The sequence below is a fragment of the Hirsutella rhossiliensis genome, assembly GCF_020360975.1.
Source record: "Hirsutella rhossiliensis strain HR02 chromosome Unknown scaffold00002, whole genome shotgun sequence".
In the NCBI taxonomy this organism is placed as follows: domain Eukaryota; kingdom Fungi; phylum Ascomycota; class Sordariomycetes; order Hypocreales; family Ophiocordycipitaceae; genus Hirsutella; species Hirsutella rhossiliensis.
Window position 1 is genome coordinate 3,771,549 of NW_025408668.1, and position 23,917 is coordinate 3,795,465.

The 23,917-nt window shown below is 47.9% G+C and overlaps 2 protein-coding genes across 2 annotated transcripts; both read left to right on the forward strand.

Annotated features, from left to right (window-relative positions):
* Positions 1-3,796: 3,796 nt before the first annotated feature.
* HRG_02010 (cytochrome p450 domain-containing protein) lies at positions 3,797-4,237 on the forward strand (the record flags this gene model as incomplete). The annotated part of the gene is made up of 1 exon (XM_044860481.1): positions 3,797-4,237. One exon carries the CDS (start codon positions 3,797-3,799, stop codon positions 4,235-4,237), a length of 441 nt encoding a protein of 146 aa, XP_044724114.1.
* Positions 4,238-14,757: 10,520 nt separating this feature from the next.
* On the forward strand, positions 14,758-15,904 carry HRG_02011 (restless-like transposase; the record flags this gene model as incomplete). The annotated part of the gene is made up of 3 exons (XM_044860482.1): positions 14,758-14,979; positions 15,046-15,348; positions 15,533-15,904. The coding sequence occupies 3 exons, from the start codon at positions 14,758-14,760 to the stop codon at positions 15,902-15,904; spliced, it is 897 nt and encodes a 298-aa protein (XP_044724115.1).
* Positions 15,905-23,917: the final 8,013 nt, after the last annotated feature.

The following is a 23,917-nucleotide window of genomic DNA, read 5'->3' on the forward strand; positions in this document are numbered from 1 at the left end:
AAACTAGGGAACGTGACGTGGCAGGAGCCATCTCCATTGCACTAGCTAGACGAATACCTCCATTTCGACTAGCTGCATAGTTCGCTGTAATCGAGAGGCTTAAGACTCCTTCCTCCTTATATCGTCTCTCTTTTCATAAAAGAACGCTACTAATCAGGATTCAGCTACTCTTCCATGCCTAGGAGCCGATCTCCGGCAGACATAGGTAGAGACTTGCCCCCTTGGAGTTTAGCGGGCATGCCCTCTTCGCCCTTGCTGTGTGTCTTACCGCGTTGCCCCGCTTTGAAGCATCGTGGGCGGGTTTCCATGGCCGGGTAAATAAGTCTCTCTGCACGACCGCCCCCTTTTCTACTCCTATGCGGATCAGGTCCTATCATTTGATTGGACATTAGAGCTAGAGACGCAGGCTTGGATCATAATAAGCGTGAGAGCTTACTGGGAAGCACCGAGTGGCGTAAATGTGCTTCAGGCCACCCGGAAGTCTGCAATCTAGGGGATCACCAGTGACACTGTTCTTGCCAACGGACAGACCGCGCATTTTATTTTATTTTTGCTCACAATAGCTGCCATAGCAACTCCTTTGGCCGCTAAAGTCCTCTTTAACCAGGTCGCTGATTCCTATAAAGATACATATAGAAACAACGATGGGCTTTATAAAGCCTTGAACCAGCTTAAACACTATCAAGGAGCTAGAGCATCGGTCCTAGACGTCGGATATGGCCCTAGAGGACCAGCATCGTATCTGTCTAAGATAGGATTTAGAGTAACTGGCATTGATGTTTCTTAGAACATGATTAAGCTATGCCAAAAAAACGTTAGTGGGACCTTTTAGAAAGCCGATATGCTTACCTACGAACCGAACTAACAATTTAACGCCGTGGTTGCGCTCTACTCGTTATTTCAAGTTTCTTACCGGTCTATATATTCTTTGATCTTTAAAATGGCATCCTGGCTGCGTCCCGGAGGTGTACTTGTTCTAGGAACAATCCCTACAGAGGACCTATTGGAAAACACATCTCAACTTTAACTAATAGGCGAATACGTTAAGCGTATTAAGACTTCATTCATGGAGCGATCTATAGCCGCGACATTGATTTCGACCAAAGGATGGCTTGCCCTTCTACAGTAGGCGGGACTCTCAATTTAAAACGTTGAAAGGTACAGCTTTAACGTCAAAGGCGCCGGCGGGAGAAATGAAAGGCACCTGTTTATTACCGCTCAGAGAACAAGTCTGGAGCCTCTTTTTGGGCCTCATCCTTTGCCAGCATTTCGACGCCCTGCTCACTTATTGAGTCAAAGTGCGTGGCGGCCATTCGCAGCAACACTGACTCGCCATAAGTTCGATGCAGTACTCAAACTCGTCGAATTAAATAAAGAGGTCCTGGATGTTGGCAGTGGCCATAGCGGTGAGTTGCCGCCGAAATTAACCAAGGACTTCAAACACAGCAGCAGCAACTAATCATCCTTGCCAGAGTTGCCCGTAGCTATCTCGAAAATGCTTGGCAGGGTCTATGCCATCGAACCAAACGGCGAAAGAAACACCATACTCGCCAACAACAGCCAAGAAAGCAACATCGAGATCAAACATGGAATAGCGGAGAATCTTCCGTACGGCGACAATTAGTTTGACGCTGTCGTGGCTCTCTAGATCTTATATTATGTGGATGATCTTAAGAAGTCATTGTCTGAGATGGCGCGAGTGGTGGATGCGACCAAGCCAAACGCTCGTATTATCATCGTGCAAGGAGCACCTGACAATGAAGTTGTGAACCTCATCAACAAAGTCTGCCCTCCTATTGCACAAGAAGCAATCGTCGACCACCAAGGTCTGCTTCTCGCCACTGCCTCGAAAGTATTGACGCAACATGGCTTTGGAAACATTAAACTTGCACGAGTGGATGCACATTGCAACTTTCCCTAGGAAGACATGTCGGCACGCTGCGCAACGGCCGCTGCTGTGCTAACCGATTTCTGGTATAAGGATTATCCAAGATGCGGCGACATGAAGGAAGCTTTTAAGCCTGTCTTACGGGAGCATTTCGCAGAGAAGATGTTTGAGGTTAGGGATCAAGCAGTCATCTTGATGGCATAGCCAACGACGAAAGGCTAGTTGAGCATTCGCGTTAACATAACCATATAGCCGTTTAAATAATTCTTGGAAACTCTTGTGATATGATTAGAGTGATTGATTACTGGCGTCGGGCTGTGTGCTTTTAGGCTCGGCACGCCCATGTCTAACTAGCAAGCTTCCGCGGTCATCCAGGGTTAAAACACTGAAGCTTTGTTCTAGCCCACGAGACTTAAAAGTAAGATGTTAACGGCGTCAAATCCCTAAGTAGCGAAACCGGTGCCCCGAAACCTAAAGAAAACTGAACTGTCTTGGAGAAAAGGCATGCTCGGGCGAGAGATTAGACAATATTTCAAGCTCAAGCTGGCTAGAGTGTTTCTGACCCCTACGGAAAGAACGACGTGACTTATTCTTAACGCTGGATTACTGCAAGAATAGCTATATGCATGACGCAGATCTATGTACCCATTGTCTCCCGTTTAGCACAATAAGTCCTAAGGAAACGGGCCTTATTAAAGTCCCGACCCCTTGCTATGGTGTGGTCAACGCACATTTCACTCTTCTTTCCATGACTTGGAGATTCCACGGGTACGGCAAATATCTGCGATAAAATCCACCGCTGGTTCAATTATGTGTGCGCTTGTTTCTGCTCTAATTTCTGAACTGACACTGCTTGCCGTGTTATGCACTCTCGGCCTCTACCTTGCCACCAGGGTGCGGGTGTTGCGACAACTGCGACAATTCAGCGGCCCGAGATGGGCCGGCTTTTGCAGCTGGCCATACGGCAAAGCCATTGCGTAGAATAATTGCCACGAGTAGTACACGGAAGTCATCGAAAAACATGGTGCGCCCTAGCTTTTGACTCCTTGTCCTGGCTATGCATTAAGATGCTGATGTCTATCGTGTTCCGCTCCAGGGCCTATTGCGAGAGTGGCACCAAATCTACTTATTATATCTTCTCCCGACGTCTGGATTTATGTCAATAGCAAGCCTGGCTATAAGCGGTCTAAGTGGTTTTTTAGCGCTATGAGACTCGAATTCCAGCGAGACTATTTGTTCTCAGTAACTGACAACGCGAAACACGAGCGTAGACGGAACCAGATAGGGCTAGGTGTAGGCATGCCCGCTCCCGGCTTCTTTATGTCAGTGCTGAAATCCTAGACTAGTTTTCCGGAACCGCTAACGTTAATATAGAGATATCCGTCAATGAGTGCCTCTAAGACCTCATTGATCTTATTAGGTCTAAGTATGTCTTATCCGACACCGAGATCCGTCCCGTGGATATAGCAAGGAAAGTTCGCTACTTTAGCCACGACGCCGTCTGCGCTATTAGCATGGGCAAGGCCTTCGGTATGCTCCAAAGCGACACTAATGTAGAAGGCTTTATCCAGTCGACCGACGATGGGTTTCTTGAGGCAAATACCGCCCTCGCCTTCGGATATAGCTGGCTAGCTTAAGCTCCCCTTATCGGACCATTCCTTTCCTCGTCGCCTAAGGATAAATCAGGCTTCGGCAAAATCATGGCCGCTTGCCATCGTATTATTGACGAGCGCGCTGCGAATCTGTCTGATAGGGAGTCTGATATGCTTGCTTCGTTCATATAGCATGGCATTACGGGGCACCATCTTCATTCAGAGTCACTGAAAGCTGTTATTGGTGGCTCCTTTGGCACCTCTGCTGCTATTTCTAGGGCGCTTCTCCATATTATCATAAACCCCCGAGTTTATAATGCATTACGCCGCGAAATTGATGCTGCTGTGCGCGACGCCATCTGCCGACAAGGGCTTCATTACGAATTTTCAGGCTAAGCAGCTTCCTTATCTACAAGCCATAGTACGAGAATCGTTGCGAATTTCCCCGCCCGTGGTTGGCCTTTTCCCGAGAGACGTCCTACCCGAAGGTAATACAGTTGTTCTTTATGGCAAGCCTACCTTTCTACCGGGTGGCACCTCTATCGGCCGAGCCGTGTCTGCTATGTATCGATGCAAAGAAATCTATGGCAAGGATGCTGATACCTTCCGGCTAGAGCGCTGGCTTAAATCGGACCCCGCTAAGCTCGCCGTTATGAATCGCACCAACGAGCTAATCTTTAACTATGGCAAGTTCCAATGCTTAGGCAGGGCTATTGCTCAAACTGAGATCGGAAAGACTGTTTTCGAGGTGTGTTGACCGTCTTTTAATCTTCATCTTTTCCTCTCATTATTCGTGCTAATGAAATGCACTTCTATTTAGCTACTGCGGAACTTTGATATCACGCTGAACAACCCAGCGCGTCCATGGAAGGTGGTTAACATGGTTGGGATGTTGGCGATATCAGATCTCTGGGTGCAAATTATAGAGCGGGTTCCTGGAGAAAGGACGGCGGATTGAATGTCGAATACAGTCGAATACAAATAGTCACTGCGTCGCATCTACCTTTGAGGGCCCGCAGCACCGGGCGCGTAGCAGGGGTCGATTGGCTTGAATTGAGGGTAACGTCTATCTATACAACTGCGGCCTCAAGCCATCTCTTATAGCCTGCCACCTCCTTGGGCTTGCCTATAAGCCCGAGCAGGGTGGTTATCAATTTAATTCCATTAATTTCGCAGTTATATTAGGTTGCGTTGATAGCTTACTTATCATTTTGCCCGTGGAGTTGAACCACCTTATCCGCGGATTGAATTGATGGCGTTGAGTTAAAGAGGTTGAGCCATCCGCACTTATTAAGGCCCCTAGCGCCTAATCCTCCGGGCATAAAGTTTCCTCCTCGTCCTCCCGTATTATGCTACTTCTAACCTCTCCTAATACATCAATTAACGAATCCGCGGCCTCGATTAGCCTATTTCGCACCTAGGACCTCAACGTCTATATAACCCCTATCGTACTAGCTTCTAATCGAGCCCGCAGTGGTGAAACCATCTGTCTAGTAACGCTAAACAGTCTCTCGCATTCTGCGGACATAGGAGGGATCGAGAGTAAGTCGAGAGCCATTCGTGACAGCCGTGGGTAGTCACTTCGTCTCTCCCACCAATATCGCGAAGGATCGGTGACCAGCGGATCGTTCTTAGCGTTAGGATTCGATAGCCAGTGTTCGTATTCGTCGTGGTCTGCACTTAGTGAACCTTGAGAAGAGGGAGTTCTGTTACTTCTGCCTGGTAGCGTCGAAGCCCTATAGGCCCGATGTCCCTTGAGTGCACTTATTACCTTTAAACGCTTTAACGGAGGCTCTTTATCGGGCATTGAAAGTGTCGGTAATGATTTATACTCTTCCTCCTATAGTTTCCCTACCGTGTGCTTTGCCTCCTGAAGCCACGGCACCTGTGCTTGGTCGGTCCACGTATTCTCAAAATATTCCTAACGCGAGACTAGATTTAAGATCGCCGAAGCATAGTACGCCGGCGTCTCGTTAAGCTTCGTGTAGTAGTCGTTTAATTTATCCTACCCTAGGTTAATGTTTATCTTAAAGTGCTCGGGTTCCGGGTAGTCCTCTGCTATTGCTTTCGGTTCTTATTAAAAGGGAAGCTATCCCTTCTAAGTCGTCTCTTTTTATAGCCCTCTCTATAGCTATAAGGAGGTCTTATTCCTTCTTAGCTAAGTATTCTAAAAAGACCTTTTAGTTTACTTTCCTATAGTTATAGGTAGTAAGAGGCCGAAGCTCGTCCTCGACCCTGGTTGCGATAGCGATCCACGGCGCGTTCTTAAGCATTAGGCGCTATGGAAACGTTCTCTCTAGTACTTAAATGTCGAAGGCCGTCTAGATCGCTCTATGGTCTGACCCGTGATCTATCGGGTGAGTTATGCAGGATATCACCTCGTCTGCTAGTTCCGCCGATGCTAGCACTAAGTCGATAGTGCTCTCCTCGTCCGCCCTTTGCCACGTTTTCGTCCCTCTCGGCAGGAGGCTGCTAAGACCAAAGTCGTTTATTAGGTCCATGATAGGCTGGCCCTCCCCCTATCTGCTCGCTGATACTTTATCTCCGCCCTAGAGGAGATCGTGGCGGTTAAAGTCTCCCGCTAGAACTATATCTATACGGTTTCCTATCCTATCACGGAAGCGATCGATTAGGTCGCGCAGCAGCTCCATCGCGCTCGTTAGCGCCTCGTCGTTCTTTCCTTGCACGTATACTAATACCACCATTACTTCCCTCCCCTCGAGTCGGAGTACTACTGCTATAAGATCGGCCGACGGCATAGGCACTTGCTCCGCCTTAAGGTCACTTCGGATCTAAAGCATGCTACGAATCGGCCATAGGCCGTTACGAGCATACGTCGGTATTATCTTTGTCTAGTTATAGTGTCCTATAGGGCTCGTCACTACCTCTCCGTCGATAACACGAGCATACGGCTTAGAAAGAGCTAGCATAGCAAAGTCCTTAAGGCCTACGTCGTTTATCAGGCTTTGCTGCACCACATTACTCTTATGCGCATTTAGCTATAGGATGCGGAGGGACTTAAGCATTACTATTCGGGTTCCTCATCCTACACTTCCAGCTAAACGACTCGTACGGTCCGCTATACGGGACGCATTTTAGCTTAATTACTATGCACTCTCTATAGTAATGCCTAACCTTTGCGCACTTGCCGTATATCCGCTGCTTCTTATATATATATGCTTTATGACCGATCTCCTAGTAGTTAAAGCATTGATTGGTCCCGTTCTTGGCTCGAATATATAGGTGGTAGCTAACTCTCCCGCTAGGTTAAAGTAGTGCCCTTCTAGAAGCCTTTCTGCGTCGCTTTTCTTAGTGACATACACCACCATAGACCCGTACGCTTTGCCAGACTCTCGTTTACTTAACTAGGAAATCTTACCAATGGTCACTCTGTTTTCGGCACTTAAGGCCTCGATCGCTCTAGGCATCTACGGAGACTTCCACCAGTTCCGCCCGGTCTAAGAGCGGTCGATCCTCCTCCCTAGCACGGCCGTCTCGTAGGACATAGACAACTCTTTTAAGGCCGAGCAACGGCACTAGCACGATAAGGCGCACGCGCTATAGAAGAGGTTCACGACCGTCGTTATGCTCGACGAGCAAGTGCGCGCCGCTAGCGACCTAGAGCTATAGAGGCTATTAAAGCGAATCCGACTAAGCGCGTAGGACCGCATAGATCTAGACCTCCTTAACTTAAGCTACTACTAGGAAGGTAGGCGGATCCCGTAGGTATTAGGTATTACTATAGTAACGCCGCTAAATAAGAACCGGTAGAACCTTAATATAGAGGCTAGCTTAGCGTTCTAGATCTAGCACTAGTCGACGCTATAAATCTTTATATCTAGCTATAAATAGAAGGAGGGCTTACCGACGGAGGAGGAGGCTATTATAATGCTAAACTAGGGCGACGATAGCGTAATACCGGTGCCGGCCGTCTTTATATTTATGCCGGGGATACCGGTCGTCGTAAACTATAATACCTATTAGGGGCTAAAGCTAGTAAACGGTGCTAGCTATACGGCGCTAGAGGTTATCCTCGATAAGTTATACCTAGGGCATCGTATCTCGGTAGATATAACGGTCTATTTCGGGCCGCCGGCGGGGATAATGCTAGAGTCCGAGATAATAAAAGATATTTACTCCGTCGGGATACCGCTAAGAACGATCTTATTAACGCCTATAACTATTAAGATATAATGCTAACGAAAGAGGCCGTGGTAGTAAAACGACGTTAGCCGAAAGGGTCTGCCCTATATAGCGGCCTTCGCGTATATAGACTATAAAGTATAGGGCAGGACGCTCGAGCGTATAGCTCTAGAGCTATAGGGGACGTAGACGTTAAATATCGATAGACGCGCCGTATCCTCGTAGTGCGACCTATATAGCCTATACGTATAGCTATCCCGCTGCCCGACGTTAGATAGCATTATACTCGTCTTTAAAGTGCGGGATAGAGATTTAGTAGGCAATAGAGTTCTAGAGGAGATAACCGCTATATAAGCGAGACTAGGTAAGCTAAGCGATAAGACTATTCGCGAGGCCTCGGGATAGCTAGACGTCGACTCTTTAAGCTCTAGGGGTATATATATATAGCTATAGTAATGCCGGACGCTCGGCAGTATCGTGCTCGTATTAAGTAGGGATACGGGAGAGGTCGCGGTTCGGACCTCGGCTAACGTGCTAAAGTAATATAACTAAACGACTAATAAAAGAAGGAAGCTTGCAAGGAGGGGCTAAGACGAAAGAAGGAAATCTTAGGCTAATTAGAAGCCGAGGTTTTCGAGGGTAAATAAGTTTTAAAGTTTTTAGGTTTTTTTTCGCGTCTAGAAGAGCCTTTCGTTCCTTAAGGCACTAACGTTCCTTAAGGCACGTCCGTGCCACTATCTAGTAACTTACCACTTATAGGTGCTGCCTAAATATATCTTGGTCTATGTCTTAATAATCACCCGCAGCGTTCTTGCCTTAGAGATCTACGGGATAGTTAACGGATTCGATATCGGAATATCGCTTATAACGACTTTAAAGATAATTATAGACCGCCTCGGATTTCCTTCTATCCCTCTTATCGTTTATACGGACTCGTATTCCCTTTATAAATGCCTTATTAAACTAGGCACGACGAAGGAGAAACGATTAATAATCGATATTATAGCCCTTCGTTAGTTATACGAGCAACGGGAGATCACGGAGATTCGTTAGATTAACGGTGCAGATAACCTAGCTAATGCTATAACGAAGGCATTACTAAACTAAGCCCTCGAACGCTTTATCGATACTAATAGTCTAATAATTCGAATAGAAGGATATATCTCGCGCCCCTAATCTATCGAGTAGCTTACGATTAAATGGTTCCTATAGTTAAAAGGGCCCTGTTTCCCCTTTTTAGTTATTATAACCGACCTATTTAACTAGGTCCTTCCGGTTTATATAGTTCGTTGTTATAACCTACTAAACTAGGTCTTCTTACCTCGTTCGTTATAGCAGCTATAACTATAAAAGAAAAGTTACTAGTATAGGAATTATAGTAACCTATTATACTTATCTAGCTAGCTTACGTGCGCTATTACGTATACGGCTAAGGATAGCTAAGGCTATATAGCTAGCTTCGTAGCCTCCTCCCTTCCTAGAAGATTATAGACGATTATAATATACTAGTTACCTCTATTATCTATATATATATATATTAAGACCTACTAACACGCCTAATAATTTCGGTTATTAGTATTTTATACTTTAGATCGGTAGTTACGGGATCTAATATAAAAGCTATATAATAGATATCGTCGGTCTATAGCTTAAAACGTCTCTTTCGTAATATCTTTAGTTCCTTATAGTTTATAAGCGGATCTTAGCTAGCTGCTTCTAACACGTCTTATAAGGCCTAGATAGATAGCTACCGTAGAATAACCTTACTTAGACTAGCACGATCGCGTTCCGAGCTAGCTTAGGTAGCACTAATCGGCTAAAGGATCTTAAAGAGTATCTTTAGATTAGTCTAAAACTCTATATTATTAATATATAATATTATATATCTAAGACTTAACTATATATCTTAATCCTCCTCTTTAATAACGGTTCTCTTTATTCTATTTAGAATAACCGGATCGCGGGTAAAGGCTTAGAGAGCTTCCTTATTATTAAAGACGGACTTTATAGCTGTCGAGAAGAAGGGTCTAAGACTCGGTCCTGAAGCCTGATAGCTAGCTGAAGGTGTAGGGGCGAGACAGGATAAAACGGGGAGGACGTGGCACGCTGACGCGGAGAGATGGGTGCCTATGGATTAGTAAGTCCGCAAGGAAGAAGATAGAAGACGGAGGAAGAAACAGGACAAGGGGATAAATAAAGGGCCTATGACAGAAAGGAAGAAGGAACACACATGCACCCTAAAATTTATGCCCTTTGCCCTGCTTTCTTCGTGAGAATAACCTGGAAAATGGTTCTATGGGAAGATGCTCCATTTGGCCGCAGGAAGGGGATGCATTCGTTTGGGGAAGGTTTCTCTGCGACGCGACTCGGGGAAATTCAGCCCAAACGCGTTCAATCGCCCAGGTACTTATACATTCGTTACATCTGAAAACAGTATGGAACGGAAGTACTATAACACTCAATACGGTAACTAAGGCTAACCTTGAGGGTGATCACGCGAATCACGCGCGTCAGACGCGACTCGATTAGGTACCTAAGTGTAGATGCTACCCTAGATCACCTCCTGCTTCAACGGCTTCAACGCGTGGTCAACGTTCGAGGCGGAGGCGTGGATTGAAGCTCTCAATGTGCAAGTGATATTGAATTGATTGAATTGAAACACGTGACTTCCACTTCAATATTATTGAAGACGTGGAGGTGGAGGTGGAATTGATCGCCACCCTGCTCAAGAACCAGCCGCCAGACTCGCGGTTTCGGAAAGAACAAGTTTCCTGGCACTTGGAGGCGTTATGCCGTGATAGCTAGAGGCTTTGAAGCCCAAGAACAAATGGTTTCTGAGCATAGCAACAGAATTGCGAAGCTGGAGGCAGAAGTGGCCCGGCTGCAGAGAAGCAAGAAGAGGAGAGCAATTCAGAACCCGATCATATAGTTCATGACTCTCAGTGAAGCTTTGATGGCTCAGGAAGCCATTCCCCGAAGTAGAAGTTAAGAAATGCCCGTTATGCTAAATTCTGCGACCGAGGAGGAGAAGGTCTCAGAGGTGGAGACAGCTCAGTGACCGAAGTCACGGCGGCCTCTAAGGCCCTTCCTGTCACCACTAGATGCGGGAGAGTAGTATAAAAGCGCATGCACGGATACGAGTATTCATTTCTCTATAGAATAATATAATTTTTAGATTTATATTATTGAGTTCTGCTTATATTTTGTGTAGTTTAAATGGCTTACTTTTAGTGGAGATTTTTTCAATTGCGCTACCGAAAGAGGGGTGTTACCGAAAGAGGGGTGGGGGATGGTAACGCCAATGGGATCGGCAGTTCGGCAGCCTATATAAATTGGGGCGTGGAAATTGAAACATGGCTGAGCCGCGGGCTAAGGTAGCGCCAAATCCGATCGGTGGGTCAGACAAGTGGGGCGTGAGACTGCCGAAACTTCCGATCGGATTGGCGCTAACCCGCGGCTCTCAGTAGCTTAGGGTCAGTGTCAGATAACCGTTACGCCACACAAAAGTGTAGGCCCACTCTTAGTGTGGAATAATAGCACCCTATATGTTATGTGACAGTCAGCTATTAGGGCCGAAATGTCGGATGCCAGCCATGTTTCACCATAACGTGAGGCCAGGCCATGAGACCATCAACGGCTGGCTTATTAGCTCTCATTCAAGTAGTCTACCTGACACGCGTCCTAACGCCTCGACCAGGCGCGCAAATGCCTGGCTCGCGCATAACCCGCAAAGTTCTCAGCTTAACTTACGGATTTCTCAAAGGTCAACTCTCTAAGGCGCCTGGTTAAACCATCGTAGGGCTAAACCAAAAACTTCATGCAGCTCGTCCTTATCTCACCATCCCTATCACGTCGGACCACACCCCTAACCTAATTGTGGCGCCTGAATGGGCCGCTAGTTCCAAGAATCCTTTGAACCATCAGACAGGAAAGTACATTCCGGGACGCGACTTGTAAGCGGCACTGCATATAGGGATGCTCAAACGCAACCAGAAGAGCCATATTCCCAGTGAATACCTAGGGCATCGAATTACTCTAGGTTTCTACTTTTTACGTCGAGTTAAGTTGTTCACCTACCGGTAATACACAAGTTGGGGGAGCTGGTAAGCCCAGGCAGCAGCGTAACGTTGGCTGAAGGCCCGATGCCTATTTTGAAGCCCAGTGAACCACTGAATGAGCGACCTGAACTTGGGAGTTCCACTCAGTTGATCTGTTGCGTACCTGGCCAACGGCTATCGGCCGTTTTACAGGCTAGAGAATAACCGAACTATCCATTTTCTATGACTTGTCGTTTCTACTGACAGAATTTGGTCTCTTTCTGACTGTTATCTTCGTAATACCTGGTGATTCTTTAATTCTGGACCCCTCTAACCCCAAAAGCTGTACCATTCGGACTCAGAATCTTCAGCCTCGTTCCAGCCCTCGCAAGTAGTGGGTATCTCGCTGTTATGAGCAGCACTCGCCTGTCCATACCTGTGTCGTATGGAAGTCGCCGTCTGCGTTGTCATGATGGGCGAAGAGATATTGATGCCTTTCACAGGCCTGTTGGCCTTGTTCCTGCGGAATCGAAAAACTGACGAGAAGAAGCGAATGAAGGGCTTCTCCTTTTGGCCTTGTCCAATGTATCTGTTCCGACTGCCCGATTGACTTTGGCTGGCTCTGCGTAATGACTCTGGGGGGGAAGACTTCTGGACTTGTCTGCGCATCCTGGCGATGACCGTAGTTTCGGTCATCGGTAGGAAACCCTGCTACTTCCGTACTTTTATATTTCTTTAAGTGATTGTATGGATCTCCGAATTACCTGTGCTCCATGGATTTGTTTGTTCAAGTCGCGATAGGAATGCTATGAGAGACTTGCGGAACAATTGGTGTGGCGAAGAGCAGCGCTGGACAGCGTTTTGTTCTTCCTTATGGGGTAACGCACCGTCGAGGATGTCTTTACTTCCTGAGTTGTAGTGTAAACATGGCTGGACATCCACGAGGCCTGGTGATAATGTGATGAAAACAATTGCCAGAGATTTTTGAATGAATCCGGACCGATACAGGATGTTTGTTGCGTATTGTGAAGCAGCATGGCTCCCTTTACAATTATATATGGACGGTGTCAGAAGCACATGCGTGTAAGCCGGTAAGGCCGATGTATTTTTATGTATATGCTGCTCTATAGAAGCTGTGGAACTCTTAGCAAAGTAACATTTACGGCCAGCTGAATAAGGCCACTGAAATGAGAGGCAAGAGCTTCTAGACACATGTCTCCAGTTCAATGTGCACGACTCGCCAAGAAATCTTAGAAATCTAGCCAAGTGTGAAACCCCGAGTATTGTTGTCGCGAAGACCGTCGCGCCACGCAGGCAAAAGTGGAACGCGCTCCAACAGGTGCGCTGCAATTGACACATATCCAATGACTGTTCCCGGCACACCCCCTCAGGGATCGCGGCTCCGCCGGGATTCCTGGAAATCAGGCGCGGGAGTCGAACACCATGCACCGCATCCGGGTAAGGGACCAAGGGATACCTAAGAAGGGGAAGGACAACAGCCATATGCGGGGTACCCCCGCACCGCGCAGCTACCGGAAGTTACAGGGGTGGTTAGCCATCCCCTCCTGGGCTCATAGCTCTCACGAAGAAAGTCAGCAGAAAAGGCATATAATGTAGTAATGAGGTAGTTTCATCGTATTCCATATCTCCGTCCTCTCTTTCTGCCCTAAACCCAAGCCCCTATTTATATCCCTCTTTCGTAGTATAGGTAAATGGGCTGAGGGAGGCTGGGTCACCCCAGCCTCTCGACTGGAGACGTTCCGTCTCAAATAGCAGCTTTCCAGCCTCTCGTTTGACCTGGTTGACAGCTCCCTTGTTGGCCCAGCTACCCATGTGTGACCTGGCTGACTCAATCGAGAGACGTTCTTCGCGACAATTGTGCTCACTGCAAGTTGTAATCCACTCCACTCCACTCGCTCTTCATGTGGATTTAGGATCACCTAGTGATCCGTGCGTGTGCACGGACCCTCCTCCGCCACGTGCCACCTCTAAATCCACTACATTGAGGGCCGAAGTGGAGTGGATTGCAACCCTGAATTGTGCTGGCTCAAACCCGGGCCACCCGGAGCTCTTTACTACTACCCGTTGGCAGGTTCCTTCGTAAGCCAACTAGGGGTCCCTACCCCGTAGTTGGGCACAAAAGGTGTGGAAAGCCCCAAAAGGTGTGGACACCTAAACACGCCCCCACTACCACGTCTAGCGCGTAATTGGTGTGTATCCTGACCAAAACGCGATCGCGCGTGGTGCTCAGGGAGACTTTGACTGTCGTAATTACGGTACGCTATGTATCGCACGGAGGATGAGCAAGTGAGCATAAAGATCAGGGACTGGAAGACTATTGTTCCTATCTAATGAGTGGGAATAATCAATCCTTAAATACATCAGTTGTAAGAGTGAGTGGAGCTGCTGCCTGCCAGGCAGTAAGCAGGGAGCGTCGACCCTGCAGCGCTGAAATCTCCTGTGTGACATAACGGATAGGTTTAAGACTACAAAAAGTACACTGCACACCACACGATGTTTCAAGGACTGAACAGCATTCAAGCCGAAGATCCCCTAGGCTCGAGCAATGAACAGCTCTTAATTTAAATCCGGCGTGAGCTACCGTAAGCTTTAAGAGCATGTGGACTGTTGCCTGTTCTGGGCAGTGGCGGTGAGCGTCTCGAATGAGCCACCAGCTGATCTTGACCAGGGTGGCGATCAATTCCACCTCCACCTCCACGTCTTCAATAATATTGAAGTGGAAGTCACGTGTTTCAATTCAATCAATTCAATATCACCTGCACATTGAGAGCTTCAATCCACGCCTCCGCCTCGAACGTTGACCACGCGTTGAAGCCGTTGAAGCAGGAGGTGATCTAGGTAGCATCTACACTTAGGTACCTAATCGAGTCGCGTCTGACGCGCGTGATTCGCGTGATCACCCTCAAGGTTAGCCTTAGTTACCGTATTGAGTGTTGTAGTACTTCCATTCCATACTGTTTTCAGATGTAACGAATGTATAAGTACCTGGGCGATTGAACGCGTTTGGGCTGAAGTTCCCCGAGTCGCGTCGCAGAGAAACCTTCCCCAAACGAATGCATCCCCTTCCTGCGGCCAAATGGAAACCGACGTTCCTACTAAGCCCCAGCGTGCTTCAGACGGAGGCTCATCCAGCAAGTCGTTTGTTAACATGGATGCTTTGCAAGACGAATGGAGCATCTTCCCATGGAACCATTTTCCAGGTTATACGATTTCCGAGCGTGCTGGCAGGCAGACTTCGTGGGTCTGGCAGCATGGTTTCGACATTCAACCTAGCGATTCTCCCACGAAAAGAAAATGGGTTTGCAAGCCCTGCCTCAAGAAGCCGAAGCAAAAAACATCAGACTTCTCTGCCGCTGGCACTCAGAACATCGAGAATCATCTGTTCAAAGAGCACAGGCTTGTCGATCTGTCCGGGAAGAGGGGGCCGCCCGCTCTTGGGAAAGGAACCAGGGACAAGACCCCGTCAAAGAATATTGTGGAGATGTTGAACCTCAATGCTTCAGACCCCAAAGAGCAAGGTATCGCGAACGCCCTCATCCAGCGCTTCGATAAGGACCATTTTCAGAGACTTCTTCTCGAGTGGGTGGTCGACGCCAACGTCTCCTTTCGCCAGCCCGAGCACTGTCGCCTCCGACATATTTTCGAATACCTGAATCCATCGGTCGCAGTGACGAATGCCCACATCTCGCACGATACCGTTCGAAAGCGAATTGTTGACCTTTATACCCGATACAAGACGTGCGTAATCGACAATCTAAAGAGCACCCGGGCCAAATTCACATTGCGTTCGACGGCTGGCGTTCCAGGAATCGGCACGCTTTATACGGGATTATATGTTTTACATCGACAAGGATGGAGTTCCATCAAAGCTTGTCCTAGGCATGCCGGAGCTGAAGATCTCACACTCGGGAGAAAACATTGCAGCCCAGATCCTCGAGATCCTAGAGAGCTATGAGATCCTCGACAAGGTGGGCTATATTACACTGGACAACGCTGGCAATATGGATACGGCGACAGAGGAGATTGCAGAGGCACTGGGCTTTGATCCGAAGAAGCGGAGGGTGCGATGCTTCGGCCACGTGCTCAACTTGGTGGTCAAGGCGCTATTATTTGGACACAAGGCCGACGCGTTTGAGGCAGAGATTAACGGGAGCCTGTTCTTGACGCGGTCCAGCATGAAATCTGGCGAAAGAAAGGCCCAGTCGGAAAGCTCCACAACCTAGTAAATTGGATCCATCAGTCCGATAAGCTGACGTACCGGCTTCGTGCGCTTCAGGAAGAGTCCTTTTCACAGTCGGACGACCCCAAGGTTCGAGCGAAGAACCCTGTGGACGTTGTCCTTGATAACCTTACTCGTTGGCTTTCGACTCTTTATATGATACGGCGCGGCCTTGAGTTGCGGCCTTTCTTGGAAGACCTGACTGAGAAGGTCACGCTTGAGTTCAGGAAAAAATGCCGCAATGGGATGAGAAGGGCAAAGAGATGCCTTTGTCTCTCCGCGAGGAGAGTCTTCAGCGATAAAGACTGGAAGGTCATTGGGTTGATGGATAGGGTGCTTGTTGACTTCGAAGAAGCACCCGAATGCTAGAAGGTGACGCCCAGAGCCGAGTTCGAAAAGGAGGCCGCATTGAAGCATACGGAAATATGTGGGACGTTGCCTCAACCTACGAATTCCTGATGGACAGACTAGAGGAGTGGAAAGCAGTAGCGGAGAAGTTCCCCGATCCAGAGCACCTCAAGGCTAACATTAATCTGGGCTGGGATAAGTTGAACGACTACTATACGAAGCTTGACGAGACGCCAGCATACTATGCTTCTGCTATTTTAAATCCGGTTTCGCGTTGGGGTTATTTCGAGAATACATGGACTGACAAAGCACAGCTCCCCTGGCTACAGGAGGCAAAAGGAATGGTGAGAAACCTGTGGGAGGAGGAGTACAAATCGCTGCCGATCCTCCGATGCCTGACGAAGAGCGTCCGTACAAGCGACTGAAGGCAATGAGCGCGCTTGAGAGACACCGAGCCCAGAGGACTTCGTCGCTGCCCAACGAATCTTCCTCTTTGGAAAGTTCACTGAATCCGGACCATGATGAATATGACCGCTGGCTGTCGAGTGCTGACGCTGAGAATGATCCTCTCGTCACCAACCCATTTCAGTATTGGTGGCAGAGGCGGAAAGACTACCCACGGTTGTCGCGGATGGCTCTCGACTTGCTCTCGATCCTCCCATGTCCGCAGAGTGCGAGCGTCTCTTTAGTACCACTGGGCAAATGGTGTCACCGCTACGGACTCGATTGGAAGCCAGCACGATAGGGATTACGCAAACGTTACGGTCGTGGGTACGGAATGGCCTAATCGACGCCGTGGATACGTTGGTTGACGTGTCAGGGGAGAATGCGAATAGCATTATATGGAGTCTAGGGGATGATACTGGACATGCTGCCGGCTAGGGCCCTCGGCGACCCCATGGGCCGTACGTGGTTCAACGTCTTCAATTCAACTCCATCGCCCCCATCTGAAGGCAGGTGGTTCAACTCAACGGGACCAATGATGAATAAGCTGTCAACGCAACTCAATAATGAGGCCAAATTGATGGAATTGAATTGATCGCCACCCTGATCTTGACAGGCTAGGACGTAGCGGGTTGCAACTACTCGCGCTAATTTGAAGCCCTTTTGACGGGGATATATCTAAATAGGTTTTGCGTAGGGGTGGCGGCCTGAGAAACCGAGCAAAAGAGCCGCCGGAATGGTGCTGTTGCAGATGTTTCGAAGACCATTGCGCCATGCAGGCAAAAGTGGAACGCGCTCCAACAGGTGCGCTGCAATTGACACATATCCAATGACTGTTCCCGACAGCAGAGTCTCCCAGCGTTTGAATCCATCCGGCGATCATCTTACACCACAGCTGTCGCAGCTGCTCGCCAAACAAGTCAACAGCTGATAGGGCTGAGTCTGCCTGAACATGTTACGTGTAGTAGGCAGTAGTGTGGCGAAGGTGGAACGATGACTGCCTGTAGGCCTGCCGTCTGGTGCCGACTTAATTCTCTCCCCTCGCAGTCGGGCGCTTTCACTCGGGGAATTGCTCCGTAGACGCTGTCTTTTTGGCATAGGGTTTCTAGAAGCCGGGATGATGCGAGTAATGACAGATGGCTTTATGCGGATACCGAAACGCGGAGAGTAGCAAGCACATGCGGTCCAGCCACGCTCTCCTCCGCACGTCGGGCGGAATCTCGACCTTTCAACATCTTCAAATTCCTCGCGTGTCCCGCTCTCGTCTTGCGCCGGTCGATAGATTTAAATACCGTGATATAATCGAGCCAATATAAGCGACCCTCGAGTTGACGCGGCCCTGGCTGCTGGCAACGTGCCTCGGAGATTCAGCGTCGCAGTCCTCGAAATGAACCGAGACCTTTCGGCCACCGTTAGCATCGTCGTCGTCACGGCCCTGGCTACTTTGATCGTCTTATGTAGACTGCTCTCGCGGAAATTCATCATTAAGCGCTTCGGACTCGGCCTCGACGATAGACTCGCGCTCGCGTCGCTGGTGAGCTGCCCTAGAGCGTGGAGCTTTGCGACGACCTGCTGCTAATATTTCGGATAGGTTATTATTATTCCATTCGCGGCGCTATGCTTAGAGCTAATCTATATTAGCGGCGGACGAACCTTTCCCTTTATCGATTTCGTCCTCGACGAAGCGATAGCTAAGAGAATCTAGATTATCGACTCTATTTCGCATTTAATCTATAGCACCGCGCTTCTGCTCTACCGCGTATCGGGCCTCGCCTTCTACTACCGCATCTATGCCCTATATAAGGAGTTTCTCGTCGCTATTAGGGTTATCTTCGCAGTCTTAATCGTCGGCTACCTAGTGTAGATGCTGTTTATTATCTTCTACTATAAGCCTATGAATATAGCTTAGATGCCTATATCTAACGACGACGAGCTTTAGAATACTACGTGCTTACAATAGTATTAGATATATATTACCATTTCCGGCATCTCGCTCGCCTGCGACTTTTTACTCTTTGGCCTCCCGGTAGCAATGCTTAAGATCCTAGAGATGCCACGGAAATAAAAGGTTTAACTAGCCTATATCCTCTTACTAGGCCTTATGTAAGTACTAGCATACCTAAGAACTAATAAGGCGAGGGCTTTCTAACCGTATAATTAGCGTAGTAGGCATTTCTGGTGGTCGAGTCGCGCTCGTCGTTTTCTCCGTTAGTGAGTAAACCCCGAGCCGGCTAAGTCGGAATTTATACTAACGCGCTATATCTAAAGACGAGGAACTTAGAACGTTCAAATTTGCCTTTCTTAAACTGCTTATCGTCGAAGTCTCCGAGGTTAGCGCGACGCTCATTGCCCTATCGATCCCGGGAGTTAAGCCGATAGTAGATAAGTTTATCTTACGAAAGGACACTTATTCGGAGTTTGGCGGATCTAGGATCTCCTCTAACAGGGGCAGCATCGGGTCCCAGAGCTCGGGGCTAAGCGCCTTGAAGGGGCCATCGCATTTTAGCGTGCTCGACGACGAGAGCGCCGCCCAATACGGGGCAGAGGTGTGCCTGGGCGAGCAGAAGCAAGACAGGAAGCAAGAGGGCATATTGCACCAAAAGTAGAACGCGCGCTCCAGCAAGTGGTGCGCAATTGACAGTTATGGCACTTGGTCTGTGTGTGACAGGGCATCCAAGTGACGGTGGATGCCTAGGTCGAAGACGGACGAAGCAAGCAGCCAGAAGGAAAACAGAACTTCATATAGACTGGTGGCTCTCACCAGGATCTCGACACCGCTGAGCTGGCGACTGGAGAAACTCGCCATCAAGCCAACCACCTTTCACTATACAAAGCAACAGCGTTGCCAAGCGTTAAAACAGCCTCCTAATTATGTACCAAATCAAGGATGCAAACCACTCAATTCAATCAACTGAATGCAGGGCTCCTGTCAGACAGTTACGGCCCACACCTGGCACGACAGCGGCTGTGCAGAGCGACCTGAATGGCATCAGTCAATTGATGAGAATTATCTAAAGAACAAGAAGTGAGTGAATGAGCTGCAGAGAATTGTGCAGCTCTTTATACACAAATGAAAGGCTTGTTGCCTGCCTACGCATTACCGGTAGCTGTTGCCTGGAAGGCAACAGCGGGGATCCAATAGGTGCACGGGTACCCGTGCCAATTAAGGGATTTTCCGATGATCTGCCGGATCGGGTGATTCGCCGGTTTTTTTCTCCCTTGCATTCCAGTAAAGAACTGAGAATAACTCCACGAATACTATTTGAATTATTCTAAAATCTCATAAGAGAAATTAATAATGCTCAAAGATTTCACTCAATATTTTTTGAAGTCATCCAGTCATCGAGGTCGTCTTCTGTTACTCTCCGATCGCGCAAGTCCCCGAAATGCACCCACTACCTCCCGATCACTATCAACAGCTAAAGAGGGCCTTTGAGGACAGGATATGTGGGTTGAGGTTATCATTGCCTTGTTGTTTGCGTTATTATATAGTGGGTTTGGTACCTGCAATGCTATGGTCCGCTCTGGTGTGAACGGAAGAGTGACAATTTCTGCGGCGTGAGCATCCTGACTCCTCACGCGACCCTCAGGGGCCACCCGTCGCTCATTCTGCATTTTCTGGGGCTTTTCCATAGTCAAAATCTTCAGCTCTTGTTAATAGTGCCAATTTATCTCCATATTTTGCTTCACGGCCTCCGTCATCCGTCGTTTTCTCCCAATTTCCGCCTCTCATTGCTTCCTCTTCTGTAGAGCGAAAGCTTTTGCTCCGCCGCCTTCTTCTGTTGCTGAAACTTTCAGGTCTCCTTCTTCAGAGCCTCTTCTTTTTTTTGGGGTCCTTAAGCTGTATTTATTTAGCGAGTTTGAGCCACTTTTGCAGAGCTAAACACCTCGTCTGCACTAGAATCTGTACAGCAGAAGAGATCATCTTTTGAAGCCTTACCGGTCTGCCTGCGCTGGTTCTTGTGACTACCTGTTCTCTTCTAACTTAAGCTCTCATATAAATCACTTAAAACGCACATTGAGGGCTTTCGAGGGTGCTACTCAGCCTTCGGCTGTTGCGGCCAGCATCAACAGAGGTCTTCTCGACTACTTCCTGAAATGCCTTCCAAAACACAGTCTAGAGCTTCATTTTCAACGATTTAATTAACCTTTTTTATTTGTCTGTACAATGAAGAAGATTATACATATACGCTGCTGAGAGGCTGAATAACGATACATCAAGGGTTGCAGCCGATGAGTGGAATGAGGAGGAAACACCACAACGATCATCTGGTGCCCGTCACACCACTCCATAAAATCCATACTAAAATGTTTAAGTGGCCATCGGTAACCAAAGGCGAAAAGCACGACCGTTTCGAGCTTCGCCTTAGTAAACCGGTCCAACGTACTGACGAGCTGCTCTTTTCCAATATTGTGATTCATCCACCTCGTTTTTGACGTGTTAAAAAATATTTATTGACGACTTGATTCACGTTTCACCAACCAAAAGTCCAGGGTTTGTGCTGGCTTGTCTTGGTGGATGAGAAATGGGGGCAGCGATGCCATCTCTTGACTGACGCACATCTTGAACGTAATGGAGGATGGGTTGCCATTTATTAATACGCCGAGCAATTTTGCCTTGTTTTCTTCTAATAAGAGGAATAAAATGTTCGTTCAAATGCTCGTAAGGAATAGAAATCCTTTTCATCCATGTTATACGTGTTTTAGGGCAGGGTGTCGAGTTTCTCAATTTTCGTGCGCATCTTTCCTTGTCAGGTCTTTGCTGTGTTGGCCGAAATGACTTACACAATCTGTCGGAATCCTATTTTGGCCGTTGCTTCGTTTGATGTCAGCACCGCAGCGCATTGCCCCCTAGATAAAACTTCTAAATATATCCTAGACTTTCACTGCTTCTGACAATTCAGGCACTCAAAGGATACGTCAATTGGCACCGTGGATGTTGAGCTATCGTCGATTGATGTTGAGCGTGCGAAGTCGCCGCAATCCGGCAAATCGCCAGATCCGGCAGATCACCGGAAAATCCCTTATCTAAGCGCCGCCGCCCACCGTCAAATGCGGCGATGAGTGCACCCAAGTCACCATCGAATGCGCTGATGTAGGCATACCGAATCCGAATTCGATAAAATAACTACGACTTAGCTAAATACAAAGTCTGCTGCTCCTCACTGTCCTTCTCACATGCCCTCCAGATCTCGCCCGGCCCTCGTCTGCTCGAAAAGGGTTGCACTACGATCTCATCGGCTGCCCGGGCGTCAAGACGGTTGTTCTCTGACTTATCCCAGTCAAGATAGGCCACCATCTCTTCCTTCGTCCACTCTCTTGAGCCCGTTGCTATCACACAGCGCTTGGTCATTTGCTTCCAATCGAGGCACCAGTTATATTCAGCTTTGCTGTATCGTAAAGGCAGGCCCATTGCCTTCCGATACTGCTGGTTCGTCTTGATGCTGCCGCGAGGCTGTGCGTTATACCAAATCTCTCTTGCTGTAACATATCTCTGATAGATAGCTCGTGGGTCGTCATACCGCAATTCCTCTGCCGCCGCCGTGGACGCCGTTGTCTGTTCAATTGCAGGTGCTTCAATTGCTGCTGCCGCTGCCGCCGCCTCTGCAATTGGTGCCGTCTCTGCAGCCTCTGCTTGCTGCAGAAGATCTGAGTAGCGCAAAGGGCAAGACAGAGATCTCATTGTATGCCCTTGTTCGTGGCATTTGCTGCATGTAGGCGGCGCCCTTGGCCGTGAGACTGCCTCAACAGCTTCAAATGCACTGGGCTGGCGCTGAGTGGACGATTGTGGCCTCGTTGAATTGACGGCTCTTCGATCAATATGCCGGCGAGGCTCAAGCAGTATTTGAGGGTCACCGCTGCGGGTAAGCCGCCAATGTGGATGGAAATGAGATAGCTGGAGGACCTCGTCTTCGTCTTCGAGAGACTTGATTGTGTGAGCGCAAGGGAGTCCCCATGATCGAGAGAAGCTGCCTGTACAACTAGGCAAGTCGCCTTTAAGAAGCCGCTTCCTCTGCTCTTCAACTTTCCGCAATGCCTCGTGAGAGATCCAGCCGCGCACAGAAGAATATATCGGCTTGAAGAGCTCAATTGGCACGCGAATTTGCTGCCTTGCCTGGTTTGATCGCAGCTCAGCTAGTTGATTTTGCAAGGCTTGCCTTATAGCCCTCCAAGCATCAAACAGATCTAATGTAGATTTCTTCAGATGGCTCTTTAATAGTGCATGGATACCCTCGACCCGGGAGGTAACCACATTGCCGAAATAAGGGCAGTGTGGTTTTCGATCCAGTCAATCCTGATCAATCGATATTGACGGATTGATTGAATTAACTAGTAAGATTGTCAATCTTGTCAATCCATGTGGTGCCACAACTGCCATGGAGGCGCCACCAATTTAACAAGCCATTTTAGCGGGACAACTAGGTGAAGGAGCGCCATAGCGCAGTATTTAAAGTCTAATGTAAGGACTTCGATGCCAACTCTTCATATATTCTAGCATTTTAATGGTTTCTGCCGATAACTGCGCTCTATCCCACGAGATTGTACGACGCGCTCCTAAAAAAACCCGCTCTACCTCGTTACTTATTGCTAGAATTAAGAGGACATTAATTGCCATAATCGAAAGCCATAGAAAGCGTGTTCGTTATTAGTCTTATAGCCACCACTTAATAGCAGTTATCTTACCGAGCCCGTGCGGTTCTTAGTCGTAATAATTATCGAACTTATCCTAGCTTCGTAGCCGATAGTAATCCTTTAGGCCTCGCGCGATCCTATTAAATACGGATACTAGCTCTCGGGTCTCTAGACTGGCTTCGGCTTCGTACAATAGCATAGCACTAAGATTGCTATCCTAATAGCTCCGCTAAAGCTCCCTAACGTTGCTAATCGCTTTCTTTTGCTAGGATGCTTTCTAGTTACTTAAAATATACTTTATACGAAAATCTAGATTAAGTATAATACTAGTAGCATAGAGAGGAGAGTCGTCTATCTTACTATAATACTTATTAAGGGTCTCCTAGCTACTTTAAATCCGTAAATAGAGCTCCTTATTAGCCTTAAATTTAGATAGAGCTCCTTTAAGGTGCCTAATTAGTATATCTATAGTAAAGAGTATAAAGTCGATTATTATATTATATCCTTAGTAATATAGAGTTGCCTCCTAGAATAGTACTAAAAACGTCTAGACCGTTCGAATATTCTACTAGTCTAAAGGGGAGAGGAAGTC